The sequence below is a fragment of the Pongo pygmaeus genome, chromosome 10 (assembly GCF_028885625.2).
Source record: "Pongo pygmaeus isolate AG05252 chromosome 10, NHGRI_mPonPyg2-v2.0_pri, whole genome shotgun sequence".
NCBI classification, from domain to species: domain Eukaryota; kingdom Metazoa; phylum Chordata; class Mammalia; order Primates; family Hominidae; genus Pongo; species Pongo pygmaeus.
In genome coordinates, this window is record NC_072383.2 from 98960170 (window position 1) to 98984178 (window position 24009).

The 24009-nt window shown below is 39.5% G+C and overlaps 1 protein-coding gene across 3 annotated transcripts in view; it reads left to right on the forward strand.

Annotated features, from left to right (window-relative positions):
• The first annotated feature begins 600 nt into the window (after nt 1-600).
• The window catches only part of NR1H4 (nuclear receptor subfamily 1 group H member 4), a 90234-nt gene continuing 66825 nt past the window's right edge, over nt 601-24009 (forward strand). For 2 of the 3 annotated variants that reach the window (XM_054444196.1, XM_054444197.1), the window contains exons 1-3: nt 601-793; nt 19616-19750; nt 20392-20524. In XM_054444196.1, coding sequence (XP_054300171.1) covers nt 20446-20524 — 79 coding nt within the window. In that variant the 5' untranslated portion in view covers nt 601-793; nt 19616-19750; nt 20392-20445. Of the gene's footprint in view, nt 794-9630; nt 9673-19615; nt 19751-20391; nt 20525-24009 lie in introns of those variants that run through there. The other variant, XM_054444194.2, reaches the window with a different exon arrangement.

A 24009-nucleotide genomic window follows, 5' to 3' on the forward strand; every position in this document is an offset into this window, starting at 1 on the left:
TCAAGGCTGTGACTAAAGAGTGGGCATCTAACCAGAGCCCGTGCTTCCACACTGCTGTGCAATTTGGAAAACAGAAGAAGGGGAGAGAAGAAAAAGGGGTTGTGGGACCAATGTCATCCAGAAAGGAAGCTATGATAGGCCCAAAGTAGGAGAAGAACAATGTGGGTTGGAAATAAGAGACATTCCAAAGATGCAATCAACCAAAATCTGTTATTATTTGATATGGGCGGCTGGGCAGAGGGAAGGGTCAAAAAGTCTCCCAGATTCTAGTTCAGTCCCTGGGAAGTGATAGAGCTATTCAAAGAAGTTGTAGTGAGAGAGAGGGAAGATGACAGTTTGGTTTTAGTTGATGTGTACAGAAATACGGGTGCCCAGGAGCCCACAAAATGGCCAGAGGAGAAGTGCTTTCAAAGGCAAGCTGCAGGGCTCCTTGGTTTTGTCACATTCCTCATTCTGGGGCTCTGCGGTTTTGTCTTGGGAATCTCGAGGCTCTCCCAAGGTTCCTTTCTATGTTTATATCATTTAGCAGGGAAGGATTGTTAATGACTAATCTGTGTCCATGAGGCACAGAGCCAAGGAAGAGATGCTGCTGCTAGCCCGGAAGGCCGCCTGTGATCATGCACAGTACACTGGAACTCTCTCCTCCTCCTCACCTCATTGTCTCCCCGACTCATCCTAATGCGAAATTGGATTCTGAGCGTTTGTAGCAAAATCGCTGGGATCTGGAGAGGAAGACTCAGTCCAGAATCCTCCCAGGGCCTTGAAAGTCCATCTCTGACCCAAAACAATCCAAGTAAGTACCTAATTCCTTTGGGAGTGGGTTGTGTATCTCACAGCAACAGAGAAAAAATAGTCACTTAAAAGTTTCTGTTTGACATCAGTAATGTATGTCAATAAATGAATTCTAAGTTAGTAGAGTTTGATGTAAAGTCCTGAAAATTAAAAAAGAAAGAAACTCAAAAACAAAAAGAAGCAGAAGCAGAAGTTAATGAGTCTTAACAGTTGCTTACCCATTGAAAACTTATTTAGAAATATTCTTTTAACATTGTGGTCACCTGAGTAAATCACTGGAGACAGTAAATTTCAGAAGTGTTTCCGTTCTGATTCCATAAACAATTTGACCTGTATAGTGTGCTATATTTTGGCGATTTATCAAATCTTGATGTGAGTTTGGGAGTATTGCTAATGTCAGATGACTTGGGAACTAAGAATAAGACATTTAACCTATGCTTAATTGAAATGAAATTTTTCCCTAGAAGAAGAGTAGGTGGAAAAAGTCTTCTTTCTTGACTTCAGTTGTAAACTCTTCTATTGCTTTCCATTTTGAATATTAAGATCACAGGAAATATCAGATGGAAATATTTTTAAAAGATAGAAATGTGAGTATGAGGAAGAACTTTAGTAATAAAATTGTCCAAGGACTAAATCTGTAGATAAGATACCTCTTTGTCTCCTTATTGACAAAGTGAATGGGGCAACTGTGGAGCCTGACTTACTTCTTTTAATTCGGTTTTTATTCAGAAGGGAAGGGCAGGAGGGAATGACAAGTGACTCACCTTGAATTCTTCCTCTAAGAAACTCACACCTGAGCTTTGAGCTACAAAGAAATCTGATGCTGTTTCTGGTGCTGTCTTAGAACCACTTCAGGAGTATTGACAAGAGGGGTAGGGACCCTTAGAAATAATATTAGTGATAAATAAGAAGGCAGGAAGAAACTTTTGGAGGTGATGGATAGGTTTACGGTATAGATTGTGGTGATGATTTAATGAGTGTATGCCTATCCCCAGACTCATCAAAGTGTATACATGGAATATGTAAAGCTTTTATATGTCAGTCACACCTCAATAAAGTGGTTTACATATCTATCTATCTATCTATCTATACAAATTTTTTTTTCTGTTCCTAAAAAAAGGAAGGGAGAAGAGAGGAAAAGATGTTCAGGGAGCTACCATTTTGTTTCTAGCTGTGATTTTATAAAATGATAGACACTTTTATCTTTGTGTTACCTTCCTACCCCCAGTCCTCCAAATTATGGATCTGTGCCATTTGTACCGTGGACTTTTCTGTTTTCTGAGGATGTTGCAACAAATACTGATGCAACTCCTGGTTAACTGATGAAGTACTGGCCAGGGACAAAGCTCTCTTGTCCTGAGACCCTTCCTCAAGATTTGCAGCAATTTCCCACCACGTACCTCTGCCCTCTCCCCACAGCTGGAGAGGGAAAGTCATGGAATCCTTGTCCTTCCTCTTGTTTCCACCTCTCCAAGATCGGGCCAGTTGCAATGGAATATCCAATGGTTGTGAGGCCTTTGTACTCTGCAAGGAAAAGAAAAGAAATGTGTGTATGCATGAGTGTGTGATGGAGCTAACTTTTCTACAATGTCTACTAACATGTCCTAGCCTTTACTTCATTCGCCTGTTTCCTTCTCACAAAAACCCTGTATGGGAGTTTTTCTTTACTTTTTATTATTATTTTTTTTGAGACAAAGTCTCGCTCTGTCTCCCAGGCTGGAGTGCAGTGGCGCTATCTTGGCTCACTGCAACCTCCGCCTCCCGGCTTCAAGCGATTCTCCTGCCTCAGCCTCCTGAGTAGCTGGCACTAAAGGTGTGCACCACCATGCCACTATTTTTTGTATTTTTAGTAGAGACGGGGTTTCACTATGTTGGCCAGACTGGTCTCGAACTCTTGACCTCAGGTGATCTGCCCGCCTTGGCTTCCCAGAGCGCTAGGATTATAGGCGTGAGCCACTGCGCCCAGCCAGGAGTTTTTCTTATACTCATTTTACAGATGAGAAAACTGAGACTCAAAAAGGACAAGTGACCCATCCACAGGCAGATAGTTAGGAAGTAGCGGGACCTGAATTTGAGGGCAGGTCTTTCTGACTCCAAAGCCTCTTCCTGGCTACTCCGATATTGGCTATTGGCAGAGGCTGGGAAAACTTGAAATGGGGAATGATGGGGGAGCGGCAAGGGGGGATCAGCCGTTAAGCATTCCAGCCTGACAGGGGTGATTTGTTAAACCTAGGAACTAGTTAGACATTTCCTGAAACCTCCTGCCTAGGGCATTTTCGAGAGATTGCACCATCAGTATGGAAACTGGAAAGTTTGGAGCACTATTTGTTTTAACCCAGAGACCAGTCTAAGATAGCTGGTTGAATATTTCCATTATCAGCATTTTAATTAAAGACCACAGTGAACTCTCCATGCTGCTGTGATTAGGGACATCTTAGAGAGGAGCTCAGAACTGCTGTGGCTCACAGTCTCTGGATTATGAGTGCCATGAGAATGCATATCATGATGTGATAGATTTTCAAAGGCTCACATTGTCATTAGGTGGGTGCATAAAGGACAGAAAAGGTTCTTTACTTCATAGAAAGAGATTTCCCTTCCCTTTGCTCTCAGTCTCATTTTTATCTTAGTCTCTAGCAACACAGATTATAAAGGGGAATAAAAAAAAATAGGAACAAGCTAGACACAGTGATGAGTGCCTGTGATCCCAGCAGCTCGGGCGCCTGAGGTGGAAGGATTGCTTGAGCTCAGGAGTTCAAGGCTGCAGTGAGCTATGATAATGCCACTGCACTCTAGCCTGGGTAACATAGTGAGACACCACCTCAAACTTTTTTTTAAAAAAATAAGAAATAGAAACAATTTTCCTCCCAGGTATTTTTTATTGTCACAGTAGTTTCTACCAGTGACGATGTAGCTAAAAGGCATCACCATACGAGTGTCCTTAGTCACCAAGCTGTATGAGGAAGCAAAAATCATTATTACATACAAATATCCATCCTTTTATCTTTTCTGTTCCTTCTCTCACCCTGCTCTGGAATCCCCTAACCCCTTTGCTCTTCACAGTGAATTATTTTCTCCCTCAGTTTGCCCATTTCCAATTTTGGCCATAAAAGAACATCTACTATTCCTACTCTCTCTGCTTTGTAAATTTGTGATAAGATGACACCAATATAATGAAACTTGATTGCAAAATAAAAGTGCAAATATTGCACAGGAAAAAAATAAGACTTATTCTTTGTTAGGATTAAGAAATATAACAGGGTTCTGGTGATTAAAATAAATATGTATAAATATAAAATAAATTTTTATTAATTTTCATTTTTTAATATAAAATCCTAACAAAACTTTGAGATTTTGCTTCCCATTTTAAAGAGATTTAGATGACCTTTTCCAGGTCTCAATGAACCTGAGACATCCTGGGTCTCTTACACTTTAATTAATGTTATTAATGTAAAGAAAAGGAGAAATGGTATGGGTTTGCGTTTTCAAGTCCTGTAGATATATTTAACACAGTTATCTGGAAAACATGGTAAATAATATAGTTGTGCATGGAGAAGACAGTCCTGCTGTGGGATGTTGCTGATTAGAGAAAATAAAAACACTGCTCTGGGCTGAGACTGTTCCTAAGCAGAGAGCTATTTGCTGCCATGTCCTAGAGAGCTATGGAAGCTGCCAGTGTAGACAACAAGTTGATACCAGCCTGGGGCTTAAGGAGCAAAAGCTGATTGCCATCCAGAATTTGCAGGGCAGAGACAGGACAAAGAAATGTCATTCCAAAGTGGTCATGTAAAAGATTCTTGCTCTCCTGGAGTCCCGACTCTGAATCTGAGGCTATAATTGGGCTTCAGGGGGCCAGGGTCGCTTAAGACTGCATTTAAAAATCTATGCATTTTACAGAGAATTTTTAGGGCAGTGAACTCATTCTAGATGATATTACCAATGGTGGGTACATGTTATTATACACTTGTCAAAACCTATAGAATACACAACACCAAGAATGAGCCCTAACTATCTTTCGCTGATAAAGTCTTTCGCTGATAAAGATGTGTCAGCGTAGGCTCATCGATTATAAAAAAATGTGCCACTCTGGTGCTAGTTGTTGAAAGTAGAGGAGGCTGTGCATGAGTGTGGGGGGGTGGAGGAGAAGAGGTATATGGAGGCTCTCCGTATATTTTTTTCAATTTTATAGTGAACATAAAACTTCTCTTAAACATTTATTAATTTAGAAAAATATCTGTATTTTGTGTATGTCTTTCCTAGAGAGAAGTTTATAATTTTTGTTGAAGCTCAAAAATGCTGCACAATCTTAAAATTGTTTTAAGAAAATGAAGCAAACCCTTATTTTCTAGAGAATCTAAATATACCTGCTTATAGCATCTGATTATGTAATTGGCAAAGTTGAGGACAGGAAATGATACCCTAGGAGACTGACATATCTTAATGTAGTCATTGTGTTAAAAGTTTCAACATTATGACTAAGTCTAAAATATTTTTTGACCTTCCCCTAGCCCCATTCTCCTCTACTTCACTGTTTCAATGTTAATACATATCAAAACACTTTAATCTTGTTTAACCACTTCCTAATATTTGATACTATAGAGCACAGTTCATTTAGCCATTCCACTGTTGATGGTTTTTTAGGTGGTTTGCCCTCTTTCTGCATTAGAGGCAATGCTACAATGAACATCTTGGTGCACACCAGCAAAGATTTCTCCAGGAAAGATACCTAGGAATTAAAATTGCACTTTATTTTAACATACACTGCTAAAGAGCCCTCCAAAAAGACTAAAACCTATGCCCCCACTAGCAATATGTGAGAATACATATTTTCATACACTTTGAATATTATCAAAGTTAAAAATTTTTGATAATCTGATAGGTGAAAATGGTATTTAGTTATAGTAATTTCCATTTTTCTAATTATTATTAGTTTCAGCTATTTTCTGTGTTTACTGGCCACTTGTGTTTCCACTTTGGTGAATTTCCTTTTTGTATCCTTTGCCAATTTCTCTCTTGGATTGTTTATCCTTTCTGTTTTTATTTATAGGAATCATTTATATATCGTTTGTACTAATATTTTTGGTGTTATTTATGTTTTAAATATTTTTTATCAATTTTTATATATTTAGGTTTGTTTATGATGCCTTAACCTCTGTCTTACATTTCAACGTTCTCAAATGTATTCTTTTCCTATTTACTTCTTATTTAATAAAGTCCTTCTCAATCCCCAAATCCATAAAGATCATAAATATATTTTCTCCCAATAATTTTATAATTTTCAGTCTTTAATCCATCTGAGATGTATTTTCCAAAAATGATGCATAAGGATATCTTTATTTTTACCCTCAAAGCATAGGCAATTTTCTTGCCACAATTTCTTGAACAGGTCATCCTTCTTCCACTGATTTGAGCTGAGTCCACTAGCTACAGCATAGACAACTATTTAGGGTTGCTCAGAACACAGCATGCTATTTTCCCTTCCTATAGCCATCCCTGTTGCATGCCATTTTCCTAGCCTAATGCCTATTCCTTCAAGACTAAGTTCAAGAATCAACCCTCCACGCTCAGAAAGATTTCCCTCATTCTCCTCGCTATACCCTTGTTTAAAACTCATCAATTACTTCCATTTAGAAGAAAATCCAAACTCTTTACCATGACCAACAGGCCATACAAGAGCTGCCTACTCTCAGACCTCATCTCCTATAGCCCCTCCTTGGCTCACTCATTTCCAGCCTCGCTGGGCTTGTGTTTTGTTCTTCCAACACTCCAAGCCCAGGCCTTTAGCTTTTGCTGATCACTCTGCCTGAACTTATTTTCCCTTTGTATGACTTACTCATTCTTGTCCTTCACATCTCAGTTCGAATGTCCTCGTTTCAGAGAGCTCTTCTCTGATTGCCCTCTCCAAAATTGTGTTCAATTACAACACTCTATCCTTCTCTTTTACTTTCTTATCATCCTCATCAGAAATCCTATTATTTGTTGACTTGTGTATTATTCACTTATCCCTCTAGAATGTAAGCTCTTTGTCTTACCTACCACTGTATTTCTAAAACCTAGACCAAAACTTGGTATATAGTAGAGAATTAATGAATATTGGATGAATGAATGTCCCTGCTTGTGCTCCTGATGGCACCTGTGCTTAGCTCTGTTGTAGCAATCCTCACACTACTATAATTGGGTTTTTCTTGCCTGACTTTTCTACTAAGCTTTCTGAAAAATCATTATTTTTTACTATGTCCAGTGCCTGTCAATAAATGTGCACTGACTAAATAAATGAGTGAATGAATGGGAAATTGATGTTGAGATGCCGTTTTTAAAGAGTAAGTACCTTATCACACATAGCTAAAGAGACCAACTGAAACATCCACCATTCTAGTGGGAAATCTTAGATCTATAAGTTTATTAGAAACATTTCTATCTTCCAAGTTACCACAGGAGACAGTTTTACTGATTGTTTCATGATTATAAACAGGACCCCCATCTTCCCACCTCCTGTGGGAATTTTCTTATTGCTCTTCCAGTTTCCACTAACCAGTCTCCTCACTTCCCTTCTAGCCTCAGATCATCCCCCAATCGCAAAGCCCAGGCTATATATGTTAGGGGTTTTTTTAGACAGCATCTCACTTCCAGCTACTGATTTCTCTACCAGTTATTTATGTCTTTGTAACAACCATCCCAAAGCTTAGTGGCATAAAACAGGAATGATCCATTAATTCTCATGGTTCTGTGGGGTGGCTGAGCAGCTTCTTTGCTGGTTATGCCTGGGTTCACTCATGTTGCTCATTCAGATGTGAGATCAACTGGAATGAAAGGACTGAGATGGCCTCACTCATGTCTGGGGTCTTGATGTGGCTGTCAGCTGGGATAGTTGGAAGAGCTGGACTTCTTTCTCCACGAGATTTTTAAATCTGAGATATCTGCAAACAGTATGGCAATCTCAGGGCAGCATTCTTTCTTAGATATGGAAAACAGAAGCTGCAAGGTCTCTTAAGTCCTGGCTTAGAAGTCTCCAACCTCACTTCCACCACATTCTGTTGGTCAAGGAAGTTATTAGACCAGCTCAGGTCCAAGGGCTAGCGAAACAGACTTTGTGCATTGGTGAGAGGAGTGGCAAACTCACATTGTAAGAGCGTGTGGAAAGGAAGCAGTTGTGGTGGCCATCTTTGCAAACAATTTCCGTGAGTAAGAGGCATAATGTTTCAAAGATCCAATGAAGTATTTGAAAAAAAAAATGACAAGTTAGTCACAGAGAAAGCATTAAACAAATAGCTTCTTGACCATTTTGACTAATGTACATAATGCAAAAAAAGAAAAAACAAACTTTCCTAATTATGAAGAGTGAACATTGAGAAGACCAAACAACCACAACAACAAAACTATTCCTGGTAGTTCTGATGGAAGAGAATGAACAACAGGAAATTCATGAGATTAATTAAAACTATTTCCGGCCCAGCATGGTGGCTCACTCCTGTAATCCCAGCACTTTGGGAGGCTGAGGTGGGCAGATTGCTTGAACTCAGGAGTTCTAGACCAGCCTGGGCAACATGGTGAAATCCTGTCTCTACAAAAAATTTAAAAAATTAGCTGGGGCTGGGCATGGTGGCTCACGCCTGTAATCCCAGCACTTTGGGAGGCCGAAGCTGGCAGATCATGAGGTCAGGAGATCGAGACCATCCTGGCTAACATGGTGAAACTCCGTCTCTACTAAAAATACAAAAAATTAGCTGGGCATGGTGGCAGGTACCTGTAGTCCCAGCTACTCGGGAGGCTGAGGCAGGAGAATGGCGTGAACCCAGGAGGCAGAGCTTGCAGTGAGCCGAGATGGCACCACTGCACTCCAGCCTGGGTGACAGAGCGAGACTCCATCTCAAAAAAATAAATAAATAAATAAATAAATAAATAAAATTAGCTGGGCAAGTGGTGCATGCCTGTAGTCCCAGCTACTCGGGAGGCTGAGGTGTGAGGATGGCTTGAGCCTGGGAGGTTGAGACTGCAGTGAGCTAAGATCGCACCACTGCACTCCAGCCCAGGTGAAAGAGAGAGACCCTGTCTCAAAACAAACAAACAAACGAGCAACAACAAAACCCTGAAACAAAACAAAACAATTTCCTGGGGTGGTCAACTCGTGTATAAAATGGTTCCCATGGGGAGACTGGAAAGCCTATGCTGAAGAGATTTCCAATAAAAATGGTTACCGTTCACTAATTAGTCTACATTGTGGGGAAGCAGACTTAGTTGTTAGGTTTCTTTATGTGACAAAAAAAAAAAATCCTTCTTCGGCTCTTGTGTGTATTATGTTGTATGCCTCTATTCACTTATTTCTGTCCTATGGCCTAAACAAGACTGATTCTAAAGGTGGTTATCTAGTAAGGTATATTATTAATTCACTCATTTATGTATTAGTTACTTTATTTGTTCATGCAACCATTTGTTCATTTACTCAATTAACAAGAATTTATTGTGCATCTAAGATGTACCTGGCTGGCGTTGTGCAAGGCATTGGAGATCCAATGTAATCTCTCCCAGAGCTGCTGGTTTAATGGGAGACACAGAAAACCAAATCCACAAAAACAAAGGTTGAATTACAATGGTAACACCACTACAAAGAAGAGGTACCCCGGGCTATGAAAGTCTCCTGGAGTTTGTGCTAATCAAGGAGTTGAGAAGCAGGGCTAGGCCTAGAGCTAGGCAAGTGAGGCACTAAGGGTGCAAAATTTAAGACATTCACTTTCAGGTTCCTGGTCCTAGAAGCCTCAACTCCAGGTGCTTCTTCTACATCTAGTTGGAAATAAAGGTCAGCTGTTGTTTGGGCACCATTGTGTAAGCTCCAGAGAGCAGAGACGCTTCGAAAGCTGTGGATATCTGGTTATCTGGTTGATGCAGGTATTTATTTATTTATTTATTTATTTATTTATTTATTTATTTGAGACAGAGTGTCACTCTGTCACCAGGCTGGAGTGTAGTGGCGCAATCTCGGCTCACTGCAACTTCTGCCTCCCGAGTTCAAGCGATTCACCTGCCTCAGCCTCCCAAGTAGCTGGGACTACAGGCGCGTGCCACCATGCCCAGCTAATTTTTGTATTTTTAGTAGAGATGGAGTTTCACCATGTTGACCAGGATGGTCTTGATCTCTTGACCTCACAATCTGCCTGCCTGGGCCTCCCAAAGTGCTGGGATTGCAGGCATGAGCCACCGCGCCCAGTCGATGCAGTTATTTTTGATGTGTATAGCACCTGAAGGAAGTAGGCCTTTCAATGGAGATTTTAGAAACAGCAAAAGAAGTTTGAGAAGAAACAAAATAATACCGTGGGTAAACCCTGTTCCAGCTTACCTGATTGATTTGTGCATGTGAACAGCTAATGCTGAGTGCCTTAGCAGAAGTGACCTTACGGAACTGCCCAGTGACCTTCACTAAGGATTGTGGGTGGCTGGTGGTAGTCTCAGTGGGAGAGCTGCATGAGAGCATGGATTTAGAGTTAGACACGGGTTACATCCCCACTCTGCTTCTTAGTAGTAACATGACCTGGGAAAGATTGCTTAATCTCTTTGAACCTCAGTTTTCTCATCTGTAAAGTGTTTATATTAGCCCTTACTTAGTTTATGATAGATTAAATCAGATAACATCACTTGGAACCTGCCTACTCATAAAAGCGATTTTAATTTTAATTTTAAAAATTTAATTAAAATTTTAATTTAAATATTAAATTTTATTTTAATCTAGCACCAAAAAATCTATGTAGTGGTTACTAAGATAGTAATAAAAATTGTTTGGTTCTTATAGAGCACCGTCTTCAGAATGATGTGGTCCAACGGCCATATTGGCTCACAGCCATCCTTGTTGGCCATACATTGTCCTTGACGTGTCTCTGGATTTTCGGAAGTATCTATTTTTTCTAAATCTATATTTCTGTCCTGGAAAGAACTTCAGTTTGAGTGCTGCTTGAAGACCAAATACTTGGAAAAATAAAACGTTTTTTTTTTTTCCTAGAGCTCTTTTCTCTTTTTCCTTAAGAATATATTTCCAGGCCAGGCACAGTGGCCCACGCCTGTAATCCCAGGACTTTGGGACGCCAAGGCGGTTGGATCACTTGAGGTCAGGAGTTTGAGACCAGTCTGGCCAACATGGTGAAACCCTGTCTGTATTGAAAATACAAAAATTAGCTGGGTGTGGTGGCACATGCCTGTAATCCCAACTACTCAGGAGGCTGAGGCAGGAGAATCACTTGAACCCGGGAGATGAAGATTGCAGTGAACTGAGGTCACGACACTGCACTCCGACCTGGGCAACAGAGCAAGACTCTGTCTCAGAAAAAAAAAAAAAAAAAAAAAGAATGTATTTCCAGCCTTTGGGCAGAATCCAAAGCTTCCTCTGAGCATAAAATGATGATGGTTAGAAAACCTTCATGTTTTTTCCTGCCCTTTAAAAATGGATTACATAGATATCCAACAAAGTGTATACTTTGTTATCAACAACTGAGTTCATTTGAGACAATGTCACCAAGGATGATGTCTTGATATGTAGAGTTCATAGTGAACTAGCGCATGTAATCGGTTTTTATCTTCATCCTCCAAGAACTAAGATTCCTCTAAATCAGAGTCAAAGTTATTTAATTGCAGAAGTGTCTTTCCAAGGTCTCTGATTGCAAATGGTTTATGCTAAATCAGAGGAGCTCCATATGCCATGAACTTCCCGTGACACACGGTATCTAAATAAGTAAATATTGATAACCAGAAAGTGGGAGTCCAAGCTACCAGTAACTATGTGTCTTATCACAATAAAAACAAACAGTGCATACCATTTCTGAAATAATTCCTGGGTCCTTAAATGAAGACTTAGGTTACAGCATTTTAGAAATAAACAGAAAGTAAAATAAACATTTTGTCCCTGCTTTCACCAATACCCAAGGCTTAAACTTTGTATCATGGGGCTGCTGCTTCTCCTTCCTCCTGCTTTTTGTATGCTGTACACAAGTTCCTTCCTTCCCATCTCTACTGACCCCACGCTGCAATGCACTCTGGTCACCACACAACAACTTCCTGAATGTTTCTCCTTCTTTTACTGCTTCCCCTCCCCAGCCCACCTTCTCACTACAGTAATCATAACTAGTGATTTCATTGTGCCACTCAAAATTTCCAGTAGCTCCCCATTGACCACAGTTAGGTTCCCCAAACATTTTATGGGAAGGAATTACTTTTTCCTCAAAGCTTTAAGAATGGTGTGTAGCAAGGGCAAGGATGTGTGAGAAAGAGAGAAGCCCTGTATGAACTTACGTATTTTTACATAGGAAGCTTTCCATATATAATTTCATTCAATCTTTTTCATTGTGAAATATTTTCAACATGCAACAAAATAGAGTAATATAATCAACTTCCTTGTATTTATTGCTCAACTTAGAAGGAGAGCATTACAGACATTATAGAAACTCTCTATGTACCTGCCCACTCACATTCTGCAGCTCTATTCTGAATATGGGGCTCATTACTTTCATTCATGTCTTTACAGTTAAGGCAAGGATCGCAAGTTTTCCTACAAAGGATAGACGGAATATTTTAGACTTTGCAGACCATATGGACTGTATTGCAACTACAGTACTTAACTCTGTCACTGTGGTTCAGAAAGGAGCCATAGAGAGCAAGTAAAGAAAAGGGCAAATCTGGTCCTTGGCAGGCTGGGTTGGGTCCGAGAGTCATAGTTTGCTGACCCCTGCAGTAGAGTAACAGTAATAATATGTAGCACTGCTTTGCATATCTTTATATCAAACTGTATGTATTATTCTGCAACCTGATTCTTTTGCTCAATATGATGTTTTCCCATTTATTCATATGAATGCATCTAGTTCTAGTTCATTTTATTTTATTTTATTTTATTTTTTAATTTTTTTTGAGATGGAGTGCTCTGTTGCCCAGGCTGGAGTGCAGTGGCGTGATCTTGGCTCACTGCAACCTCCACTTCGTGGGTTCAAGTGATTCTCCTGCCTCAGCCTCCCGAGTAGCTGGGATTACAGGCGTGTGCCACCACCCCCGGCTAAGTTTTTGTGCTTGTAGTAGAGATGGGATTTCACCATGTTGGCCAGGCTGGTCTCAAACTCCTGACCTCAGCTGATCCGCCCACCTCGGCCTCCCAAAGTGCTAGGATTACAGGTGTGAGCCACTATGCCCAGCCGCTAGTTCATTTTATAGTCATTTATTTTAGTTCAGATTGTAATTATTTTAATTGCTGTATAGTATTCACCTGTGAATGTGCAATTTATTTATTGTATCCATTCTCTTTTTGATGGACATTATGCTGTTTCCAATTTCTTACCATTGGAAACAATGTGGTGAACTTTTTTTGTACATGTCACTGTATACATATATTTGAAAACCTGTGAAAGATTCACTTTTTAATCTTTACGGCAACCCTATTATTTCGATTTAAATCCTCAATCAGGGGAGCCTCCGGGTGGTAGTGTCGGGAGGAGGTGCTGAGTAAATAGTTCCAGGTCATGCGTGAAGCTATGGAATGTCAGAACTGGCACTCCACCCTTAATCTCCTCATGTCTCATCCCCAGTGATATTTATACTAGACCAAAGCTATTATTTCTGCATATGTAAAACATTGCTAGCTATGCAAAGGGAGTATGAAATAAATATAAGCAATGATTCCTCTCTTCTAGAAGTTTACAGTCTGGTGATATAGTAGAGAGAAAACAGATGAAATCAAAGCATTAATTACTGTACAAGGAGGAGGGACAGAAAAATGACAAGGAAGCATCAATCAACAAACTGGAACATATAGGGGAAAAATCTATAAGACTGAGAGGTGTAAGAGCACATTTGAGCAAATGGAGACATGCTGTGCCCTTGAAAGGCAAAATTAAATATCAGAAATGAGCAGATTTTCTCCCTAAATATCTACATTTGGCACCATCTTAAACTCCCAAAGAAACTTTTCTTTTTAAGAATGTGATAAAAGATGTGATAATTTTATCATAGAAAACAAGCAAGGGTATCTTAGGAAATGTTGAAAGAGAATGATCGATAATAAGAAAGGATGATATTGATACAAGAAGTAATTGCACAATCAATGGAAAACTAAAGTCTTAAAGAAGCATTATGAACCAATGGGTAAGGGAAAATGTACTCAGGAAGCAATTCTGAAAAAAAAAATCCACCTTGTACCATAAACTAAAAATAAGGAGCAATAAAAGTAACCTTTAAAAAATCAGATATATTTAACTACATACAATGCAAAACTTTTTAGGTAAAGGTAATTTAAAGGCATGTAGTAAATATAATAGAATGCTAATACATTCAACGTATGAAGAACTCTGCCAAGTCAATAAAAAAAAGAACACTTCAATAGAAAAATGGCAAAGGAAGTAAACCCAAAATGGAAACTGTCACACATAGCCAATATAGATGTAAAGAAATTTTTTTGAAACTTACTGCTAATCAGAGTAATTTAATACAAGATAGGATTTGTCACCTAGTAAATTAGAGAAAATTGTTCAAAGTGAGAGTGGTTGATGCTAATAAACGTATGATGAGAAAGGCACTCTTACTGCTGGTGGGAGTGTAAATGGAAAAAAATGATAGAACACAATTTGACATTTTTTATGCTTTGCTGTATTGCCTCAATTTTCTGCAATGACCCTTTTATTTAAAAAATACTTTAGCTTAAAAAAAATTTTAATAACTTTTCAGGAAAACAGTGGATGAAGGAATTCTTAAAGTTGAGGTTTTATTAAGTTAACAAACTATTAATTGAGACTGATTAGGCTAACAGAGGGGGCAGCTGGCTAATCTATCCTGCATCCACCCTATCCCTCTTCCAGGACAGGGGTGGGGAATGGGGGAGTCAGGGGGAAGGCAGGGAAGTGATCATGCTCAAATCAGATCTTTTTCTTTTCTTTACCTGCTTTGATTCTTCTTCTTCTTCTTCTTTTTTTTTTTTTTTTTGAGACGAGTCTCACTCTGTTGCCCAGGCTGGAGTGCTGGAGTGAAGTGGCGCAATCTCAAGTCACTGAAACCTCTGCCTCCCAGGTTCAAATGATTCTCCTGCCTCAGCCTCCTGAGTAGCTTGGATTACAGGCACCTGCCACCACGCCCGGCTGATTTTTGTATTTTTAGTAAAGACGGGGTTTCACCATGTTGACCAGGCTGGTCTCAAACTCCTGACCTCAAGTGATCCACCTGTCTCAGCCTCCCAAAGTGTTGGGATTACAGGCGTGAACCACTATGTCTGGCCTTTAGCTGCATTTCTAAGGAGATTTGCTTCCTCTGCTTCATGTGTTCTGCCAGCTGTTGACCATGGCTATCACCTGACAATGTTGTTTGCCTTTCTTTTCTTTTTGAGATGGAGTCTCACTCTGTTGCCCAGGTTGGAGTGCAGTGGTGCAATCTTGGGTCACTGCAACCTCTGCCTCCCGAGTTCAAGTGATTCTCCTGCCTCAGCCTCTCGAGTAGCTGGGATTACAGGCCTGTGCCACCATGCCTGGTTAATTTTTGTATTTTTATTAGAGATGAGATTCCTCATGTTGGCCAGGCTGGTCTTGAACTCAAGTAATCCGCCCACCTCAGCCTCCCAAAGTGCTGGGATTACAGGTGTGAGCCACTGCGCCCAGCCATAATGTTGTTTTTCTTTCTGAACTGGTGTTCTCTCTTCCACAATAGACTGCTTTCTCTACTTGTGCCTTTTGGCATGGAAAATGAGCTGCCCCATTTGTAGAGAGAGTCTCATGGACAAGGCATAGTTTTGATTAAATGGGTACTCATAATAGCTAGTCATAAAGTAAATCCTGAAATTTTAAAAAAAGTTTAAAATCTTAAAGTCACTAGAAATTAAAAATAATTCAAATTTATATACATTTTTTAGTGGCAGAAAATATGATAAAATGACCAATAACAGACTCTCACGTGTAGACATATGATACCTTAGGATAAAATTCTGCCGTGAAGTGGAATGGAATGAAATGTAAACTTGAGGAAGAACAGGAATGATTAAAAAGTTTCCAGCTGTTAAAGAATAACTTCATCTATTTCTTAAAAGGATAAGGGACGGTATGAAGTTGCTGTGATATTCAGATTTAATCGAATTATTTAAAAGTAATGTAACAACATGTAAAAATGTCAATTTTTATAATATGTCAGAAATTATATTTCTTGCAACTTTTATTTTTTAGTGAAAGACATTAGATGTCAACCCAAAAAGTGTGTTGAAGGAGCATATTGTTTTTCAAGAGTCTTTTAAAGGGTAAAATTCCCAACCTATAACATGACTCCTTTTATGGAAGGGAGGATTTGAAGGAAAAAAGACTTTAGAGCTAAAGTCAAGGGTCTCCTGGGAGTTCTTCTTTTGCAGTTCCTTCCCCAACATGAAAGTGAAGAGTGTTAGAGAAAGAAGGGCACCGAAGTAACCATAATTAGACAAATGTATAGGGAAACTCTTGGCAAATAGGCTAAAGTTGCTAATTCCAGTAAGAAGCTGTTAAGAGGTAAAGAAAATCTGACTATTATGAGATGTATTTAATTAAGTGGGTTTATATCCCCAAGGTAATCTTTACATTTATTCATAGTTTACCTCTAACACTACTTTGATTGTTTGAATCCCTTCTGTTATTTGTTTCAGGCAGGGATTAACATACTTTTTCTGTAAAAGGCTAGATAGTAAATATTTTTGGGTTTCTGAACTGTGCAGTCTTGTGTTGCAACTACTGTACTCAACTCTGCTACTGCAGGGAGGAAAGAGCCATAGATATTCCATAAACAAGTGGGTGTGGATGTGTACCATTAAACTATTTATAGGCACTGAATATGAATTTCATATAATTTCCATGTGTCATGAAATATTCTTCTTTTGTTTTTTTTAACCATCTGAAAATGTAAAACCATTGTAAGCTCACAGGCTACACAAAAACAGGCAGCCGACCGGATTTGGCCTGCAGGCAATAGTTTATGAACTCTGTTTTTAGATACAGTATTTGAAGGCCCTTTTATACTGAAGAGTGAGAACAATCTTCTGGAAGGATACACAAAGAACTGGCAATTGTAATTGTATTTAGGTAAGGGAAATGGGTGTCTGAGCTGGGAAGACTTTTTTTCAGTATACTGTTTAAATTGTTTACCATGTGCTTGTGTTACCATTTCAGAAAATTTAAAGTTTCCTTTTTTTTAAAGCCCACTCGAAAGTTTCCTTTTTTTTAAAGCCCACTCGGGAATTGTAAACCCAATGAATCTGACTTGAGTGGACCCTGCTAACTATCTGAATTCTAAAGAGTTCTGCTGTTAGCTAATCAGGGGCATTCACATGGTAGGTCTCTAATCAGGGATAATAACTTAAATGATGCAGAATTAGGGGAATTGGACTTTTCATTTGGGAGAGCAAGTGATAAATTATGTCCTAAGCTTTTGTGCCAATAGGGCTTATACCATTTCTCCAGGAAGAGCAAGTCAAATGTCATAGAATTTGGCAGAACTAAGCAAGAAAAACAATAAATGCAGATAATTTAATAGAGCCAACATTTCTTGAGGGCTGACTGTATGCCAGGACCTTAATTTGAAGGTGCCAAGTTTATATGAATGTATTGAAGAAAATATATCACAGGAATCCAAAATGAAGATGAGTATGCCTGGAAAATATTAAAAAACTGTAATGTGCAGTGGAAGTATGGGGGAGCCTGCTGAACATGGCTCAAGGTTAAAAAAGACAGATGTGAGACAAGGAGAGCACAGAGGGAAACCTGAAGTCAGAGTCACAGAGCTGTAATATCCTATTTTTAAAGACCAGAGGAAATGGGCCTTAAGTTACAGAGTGTAAGCTTGGGTTGAATATTAGGAAAACTTTCTGACAGTTCACATTGTGGGTTCCTGGAATATTATTATGGGAAATTGTGGAATTTCCTATTCCCAAGATAGGAGAAACTCTAGAACAATAATTGCCTAAATTTTGATGGGGAGTGGGGTATTTAAGCCCATTTATTATACAATATACAGACACATATACACATTTAGTATCATGATTCATATATGTATTCATATATACACATTATATATATTCTTATACAATTGATATGTACATGCTGAAATTTGAATTTCCCTAGTCCTCAACTAGCTTATGAGTATGAATGAGGTCCTGTTAATAACAACAACTCAACACTTTTTTTTGAGACTTTAGCTCTGTCGTCCAGGCTGGAATGCAGTGGCATGATCAGAGTTCACTGCAGCCTCGACCTCCCAGGCTCAAGTGATCCTCCTGCTTCGACCTCCCAAGTAGCTTGGCTGGGACTACAGGTGTGCATCACCATGCCCAGCTAATTTTTTAATTTTTAGTAGAGGTGAGTTTTGTCATGTTGCCCAGGCTGGTCTTGAACTCTTGGGCTTGAGTGATTCTCCTGCCTTGGCCTTCCAAAGTGATGGGATTACAGGCAGTAGCCACTGTGCCTAGCCAGAAACTCAACTTTTACTGGCTTACTCTTCATGACCTCCAGCTCCTATCAGAGCCTCCCTCCCCCACAACTCCCCAGTTATTTCAGGAGTGCCTTGGGGTCTCTTCATGTTTATAACTAAGTCTGCTCTGACTGTTCCTTCCACTCCATTTTGTTTCCATGGGGCAGAGCAGTGCCCAACCAGTAGTCATGATTCCTCTGCTGGGCACCTCTGCTGCCCAGCCCTCTTGGGTTCAAAGTTCCACTGTGATATATGGCATAGTTGTTTGAGGATGAGGGTGAGGTTGAAGTGAGTTCTCTCTCTCTTCTGCTTGTTGCATTGGACGGATCTGCCTTATACCTCAATGTTTCCAGACTTCATTTTATTTACAACCCTTTTCTTCTCACCTCTGGGTGGTAGGAAGGTCTCCTGAATCTAGTATGGGTTGGTCAAACACAGCTACACTGAAAATTACACATGTCTGTAATGGCTAAGGCTTTCCTTTGGGGTGAAGTTCATGGTCCCTAGCTCCCCATGAGTTTAGAATGGATTTTCTCCCACCAAGACCCTTATATTAATGGATAGTAGAGTTTGGCAGTAGGGCTTGGTGGAATTTGATGGGCTATGCCATGGGTTTACCAGATGGACCCAGATATGTCTGGAACCCACAGTGGACACAGTTTGTGTCTCTTCTCAGAAGACTCTCCCTCATTCTTGCTTCTTCATCTGGTTCCTCTCTGGTGTTTTCCCATCAATGCAGATTGCTCTAGTATAGCCCATCTTTAAAACTTGCCCTTGAATCTACATCCTCCTTCAGCTATCTCTTGACTCCCTATCTCTTCACATCCAAACCTCTCTATTACAGCATCCTGTTATTTGCCTTCATAAACAGCTTTCATAACAATATATAATCATCTATGTATTTGTGTGATTATTTGTTTAATATTTATTCCTAATTAAGCTTGATATCATGGATCATGAATGTTTATTTTCCTTTTGCCATTTTATCTTCAAATATCTAGCACAGAGTTTAGTGCAGAATATGTGCTCACTGAATATTTGTTGCAAGCATGAATAAATGAATAAATGAAGGAAACAGGTTTCTGGTGGACTACCTTCCCAGCAGCCAAGTGCATCTGAAACTTACTTCTGTTTGAGCTAGGACATTTGGTGAGTGAGAGAGAGAGAGACATGAATAGTGGGGAAATACTAGTGAAATACATACTTATCCAAAAAACCCACTATATCCTCTTCCTGGGCAGCAAATATGATAGCTATTTATTTGTAAATAAAGTCATTTCTTGGTGGAGACAGAAAAAAAAGGTTTGAAAATCATCCTCAGAAAACAGCTTGGGAAAGGAGATTCTGACAGCACACATTATCACTTTTCATTATTTAACCTTTCAAATTACTTCTTTAGGGAGGTAGAAGACATCGTAGAAGGAGAGAAAGAAGAAAAGAAGACTTAGAAACATAGCTCAAAGTGAACACTGCTTCTCTTGGGTTCCTGGATTTCTTCTGGACATTTCCTCAAGATGAAACTTCAGACACTTTGGTGAGATTTACCATTATTTTTCTTTTTACGATATCTTTTTAAAAAGCCCTGGATCAATACATGACCAAGGTAGATCATGACAGTGAAAATGAAAGCCCCTGAAATTTCCTCTAAAAGGCAGATATAAGGAAGATCTCTGATTTTCCGATCTGCTGACATAATGCCTAAATAGTCAAAAAAAATTCCAGTAGGAACTGGCTTTAAATCACTATTAATGTTTATAAAAACCTATTCAACTTTAGAATAAAGTTTAAGATAATAAATCACGGATTCATCTCATTTTAAATCAAGGCCTTTTATATTTGTTTCTTTTTTCTAATAAAGACATGGTCAAAATGTCATCATATCTTGCCCAAATCTCCCAAGGGTTGAAATTTGAATGAAAACATACGGTGTTTTTTTCAGATAAATTAGTATCTTTTATGCAAGCACATATCTTGGGCATTTTTAGGTCCAAATGAGGTATAAAAATGATAAATATTGAGAAAAGATACATACAGAAAGTCTATAGTAAAATGCATTCAAAGGGAGCCATTTGTACTTTTGTAAACTATCTTGCTGTCTCCTTCCCTAGCTCTCCTAACCAACCCTTCCCCCATCCCCACAGTCACAAACTCTCTATTTATTTATTTTCCTTTCAGGAGTTTTTTTTGAAGACCACCATAAAGAAAGTGCATTTCAATTGAAAAATTTGGATGGGATCAAAAATGAATCTCATTGAACACTCCCATTTACCTACCACAGATGAATTTTCTTTTTCTGAAAATTTATTTGGTAAGTTGTCAAGTTCATTTGAATATCAATAAGAACAAACTACAATTTGGAAATACATGAGGAAATGCCTAGATGATGAGTCCAACCCAGGGTCAAGAACATGTTTTTGTTCCTTCTAAGTACTCAATCAATGTTAGCTACTCTGCAAGGTTAGAGGTAGATCGGACCTTGGATTCATGGAACCTAATGGTCTTCATTTTTATAGATGAGGACTGCAAAAGCTTTGTGAATTGCTCAAGGCCAAGAGGCTAGATAATTAACAGAGCAGGGAGTAGAAAGCGATTCCTCCTCTAAGGCTAATTCCAATATTATTATAGCAGGTACTAAACTATGAAATCATGATTCTTATGGCTTAATATGATACCTATTAAAAGCTGAGTTTACTTAGGTTATAGCTGGGCAGATTTCCTTTTGCAGTTCCTGCGGTGCTGGGGGATCTATGGCACAGTGTCAGGATTAGTCATTTAAGCAGGATTGAGGACAAATCGTACTAAGCAGTTTTCAGTAGATCTGTAACTAGATGATACCATAAAATGATATATTGCTCCACTTTATGCATTTATGAAAAACATCTCATTATAAAGAGTTTCAACTGTGAACATTAACAAAGATTCAGCCAAGGCAATATTTTGGGTGGGACAGGGAGCCTTTCTGCCAGTGTTAAAATAATTCCCTTCTGCATAATAGCCCTGCTAGGAGCCTGGGATGCTCCCAGTTTTCACCCTCCGTTAATATATGGGCCATGATATACCATAATAGTGAAAATGCAAACACTAGAAGTTCCTCAAAGTTCAATGTATGAAGGCATGACCGCTTATTTGGTTGCTGATATTCCTAGGACCTGTTAATTAATAATTTGTGCTGTTACCTATTAGTCATTAGCACTTTAGTGTGTGATAGTTGATTAGGCCATTTCCAAAAAGGGGTCATTATTTATAATAATTATTTACATGTGTACCTGCCTCCATACAGTACAAATGCATTTAAGGGCAGTGACCACATTTCATTAATCTTTTATTATCCAGTGCATATTTAGTAGGCACTTGATAAATAAGAATCCAGTAATAAATAATAGAAGGGAAAGGAAAAAGAAGTTTGTGGAAAAAACAGATGTTGACCTGTAACTCTCAGAAAGACCAAAGGCAGCAGTAATTATTTATTAAATGCCAGTTCTCCCAAGTACTTGCTGCATCTTATTTCTTCCAGTTGGCTTATCTTCATCCTGTAGATGCAGTCAAGGGCAGTGGGAGGCCCTGCCTCCATGTCTAGCCACTTGACCATTTGCTTCTGGCCTGCTTGCCCTTCTATGGTTCCTCAGAACAGAGTCAATGTCCAGACATCTTAATGATTTTTTCTTCTAGCAATCAGAACTCACAGAATAATTAGGACTATTGGCACATACCACAGATAAAGAAAAATTGCACTCAAGATTTTTTTTCAAACAAAAACTTCCATTTCCTGCTGTAAAATGTTATGATTGTAGGTTGAGATCTCTGAGCTTAGGCTTCATCATTACTAAACCAATCTATTCAGCTCCAATTTGCATACAGAGAGAAAATTGTAGGGTTTTCCTTACAAGCTAGCCCAATTTTCAGCCAGCACAGAAGATTTCAAGGTGATTTCAGCAGCCATAAGGTGAAAAAGATGCCAGTAAATACAGAAAAAGCCATGAAGATGCCGTCAGGTTAGAAGCATCTAAAAATGATTGCTAAGGAAGCACTGTGCCTTCTGCTTTTATGTTGTGGTTCTCTCCTCTCTCTCTTTTGCTGGACCACTTTCTTATTCCATTTCCTAACACTGCGTTTAAGGTTTCTGAGAATACGTAGCACAAGCTGCATGAGCTGCAATGCATAGCTGTAATTCTTTGCTGGAGCAGTTTCCTCAACTCTTTATCTGGTCCCCTCTTCTGGTAAGCCAATCTGATCATGTGTGACCATTAGGACTCCTTTTCCTTTTCTCCACTAAGCTGTAGAGCCACGTCTAAGCATTATTTTCAAATATCTTTCCCCTAGGCCCTCAGTCTCACTTCACTTAACATATCTGAGCTAGGCTGGGCATGATGGCTCACACCTGTAATTTCAGCACTTTGGGAGGCTGAGGCCGGTGGATCACGAGGTCAGGAGATAGAGATCATCCTGGCCAACATGGTGAAACCCTGTCTCTACTAAAAATACAAAAATTAGCTGGGCGTGGTGGCGCGTGCCTGTAATCCCAGCTACTCAAGAGAACTGAGGCAGGAGAATCGCTTGAACCAGGGAGTTGGAGGTTGCAGTGAGTCGAGATTGCGCCACTGCACTCCAGCCTGGTGACAGAGTGAGACTCCATCTCAAGAAAAAACAAACAAACAAAAAAAACATACCTGAGCTAAAGGTATGCCAAAGGGGAGGACGAAGAAAATTTTGATTCCTTTATTCCTCGTCCTCGTCTTCTTGTGTGTCATGATGACATTGATGGCTTTTATGGCCCCTTCATGTGCATAGGGTGGAAGGCACAAGGGAAAAGACTGGCCCATGAATGAGTAGCCCACAGGCCTAACTCAGCACTCCTGGGTCTGAGCTATGCCAGGGGTTCAGAAGGGTTAATCCGTGGGTTCAACTGCCCAGAAAGCTGGACTCTTTTCCAGTGGTTAACTGTGTATTGAAAACAGCAGTCATGTTGTTATAATAAGGGCAAACAAGGTTAATGGAATAGTCTATGGATAGCTGTCACTTCTCTTCAAATATCGGACACTGACAATATGCTGGGCCTTGGAATAAAGCAGAGAATAGGACAGGCAAGATCCTAGTAGAGAAAAAACTCACAATAAACTTGTAAATAAATCAATAAACAAAATAATATCATTTTTATACCTTATTTGGACCTAAAGATGCCCAAGGTAGTGATACATGCTATGAAAGCAACAAAATAGGGTGATGCCCTATAGTCTGGAGGGATGGGCTGCTCTAAGTGGTATAGTCAGGAAAGGCCCCTGAGGAGTCCACAATTGAGCTCATCCTGAAAGACAAGAAGCCAAAGAGAACATTCCAGGAGGAGGCAATAACAAGTGCAAAGGCCCAAAGTCTGGAATGGACTCAGAAAGACCTTGTCTTCTACTCGTTTTTATTTAGGGGTAGACAACTGCTTTCCCATTAACCAACTGTGCAGCCTTGAACAGCTCACTGAAGTTCAATTGGTAAAATTAGATTATCAGGCTGGGAATTCTAGGACATTTACTCAAATTAAACATTTGAGTCCACAAAAATGCTACTGTTGTCCATGTCAGGAAGTGGTGACTCAATGGTACTCACTTGGTACACGGCTCAAGTCCTTTTAAGGTGGTCCTGGGCATGGTCCCCTTCACTGCAGGTTATTATAAAGGTCATAATTCAGTGACAACTTTAAGGCATTTAGAAGGTGACCTGAAGACAAATATTAACAAGCACTCACTATTGGGTGCTGGAGACACTAATGACCTTTTCAGTGATAACTTGCAGCTTCTTCTAGAG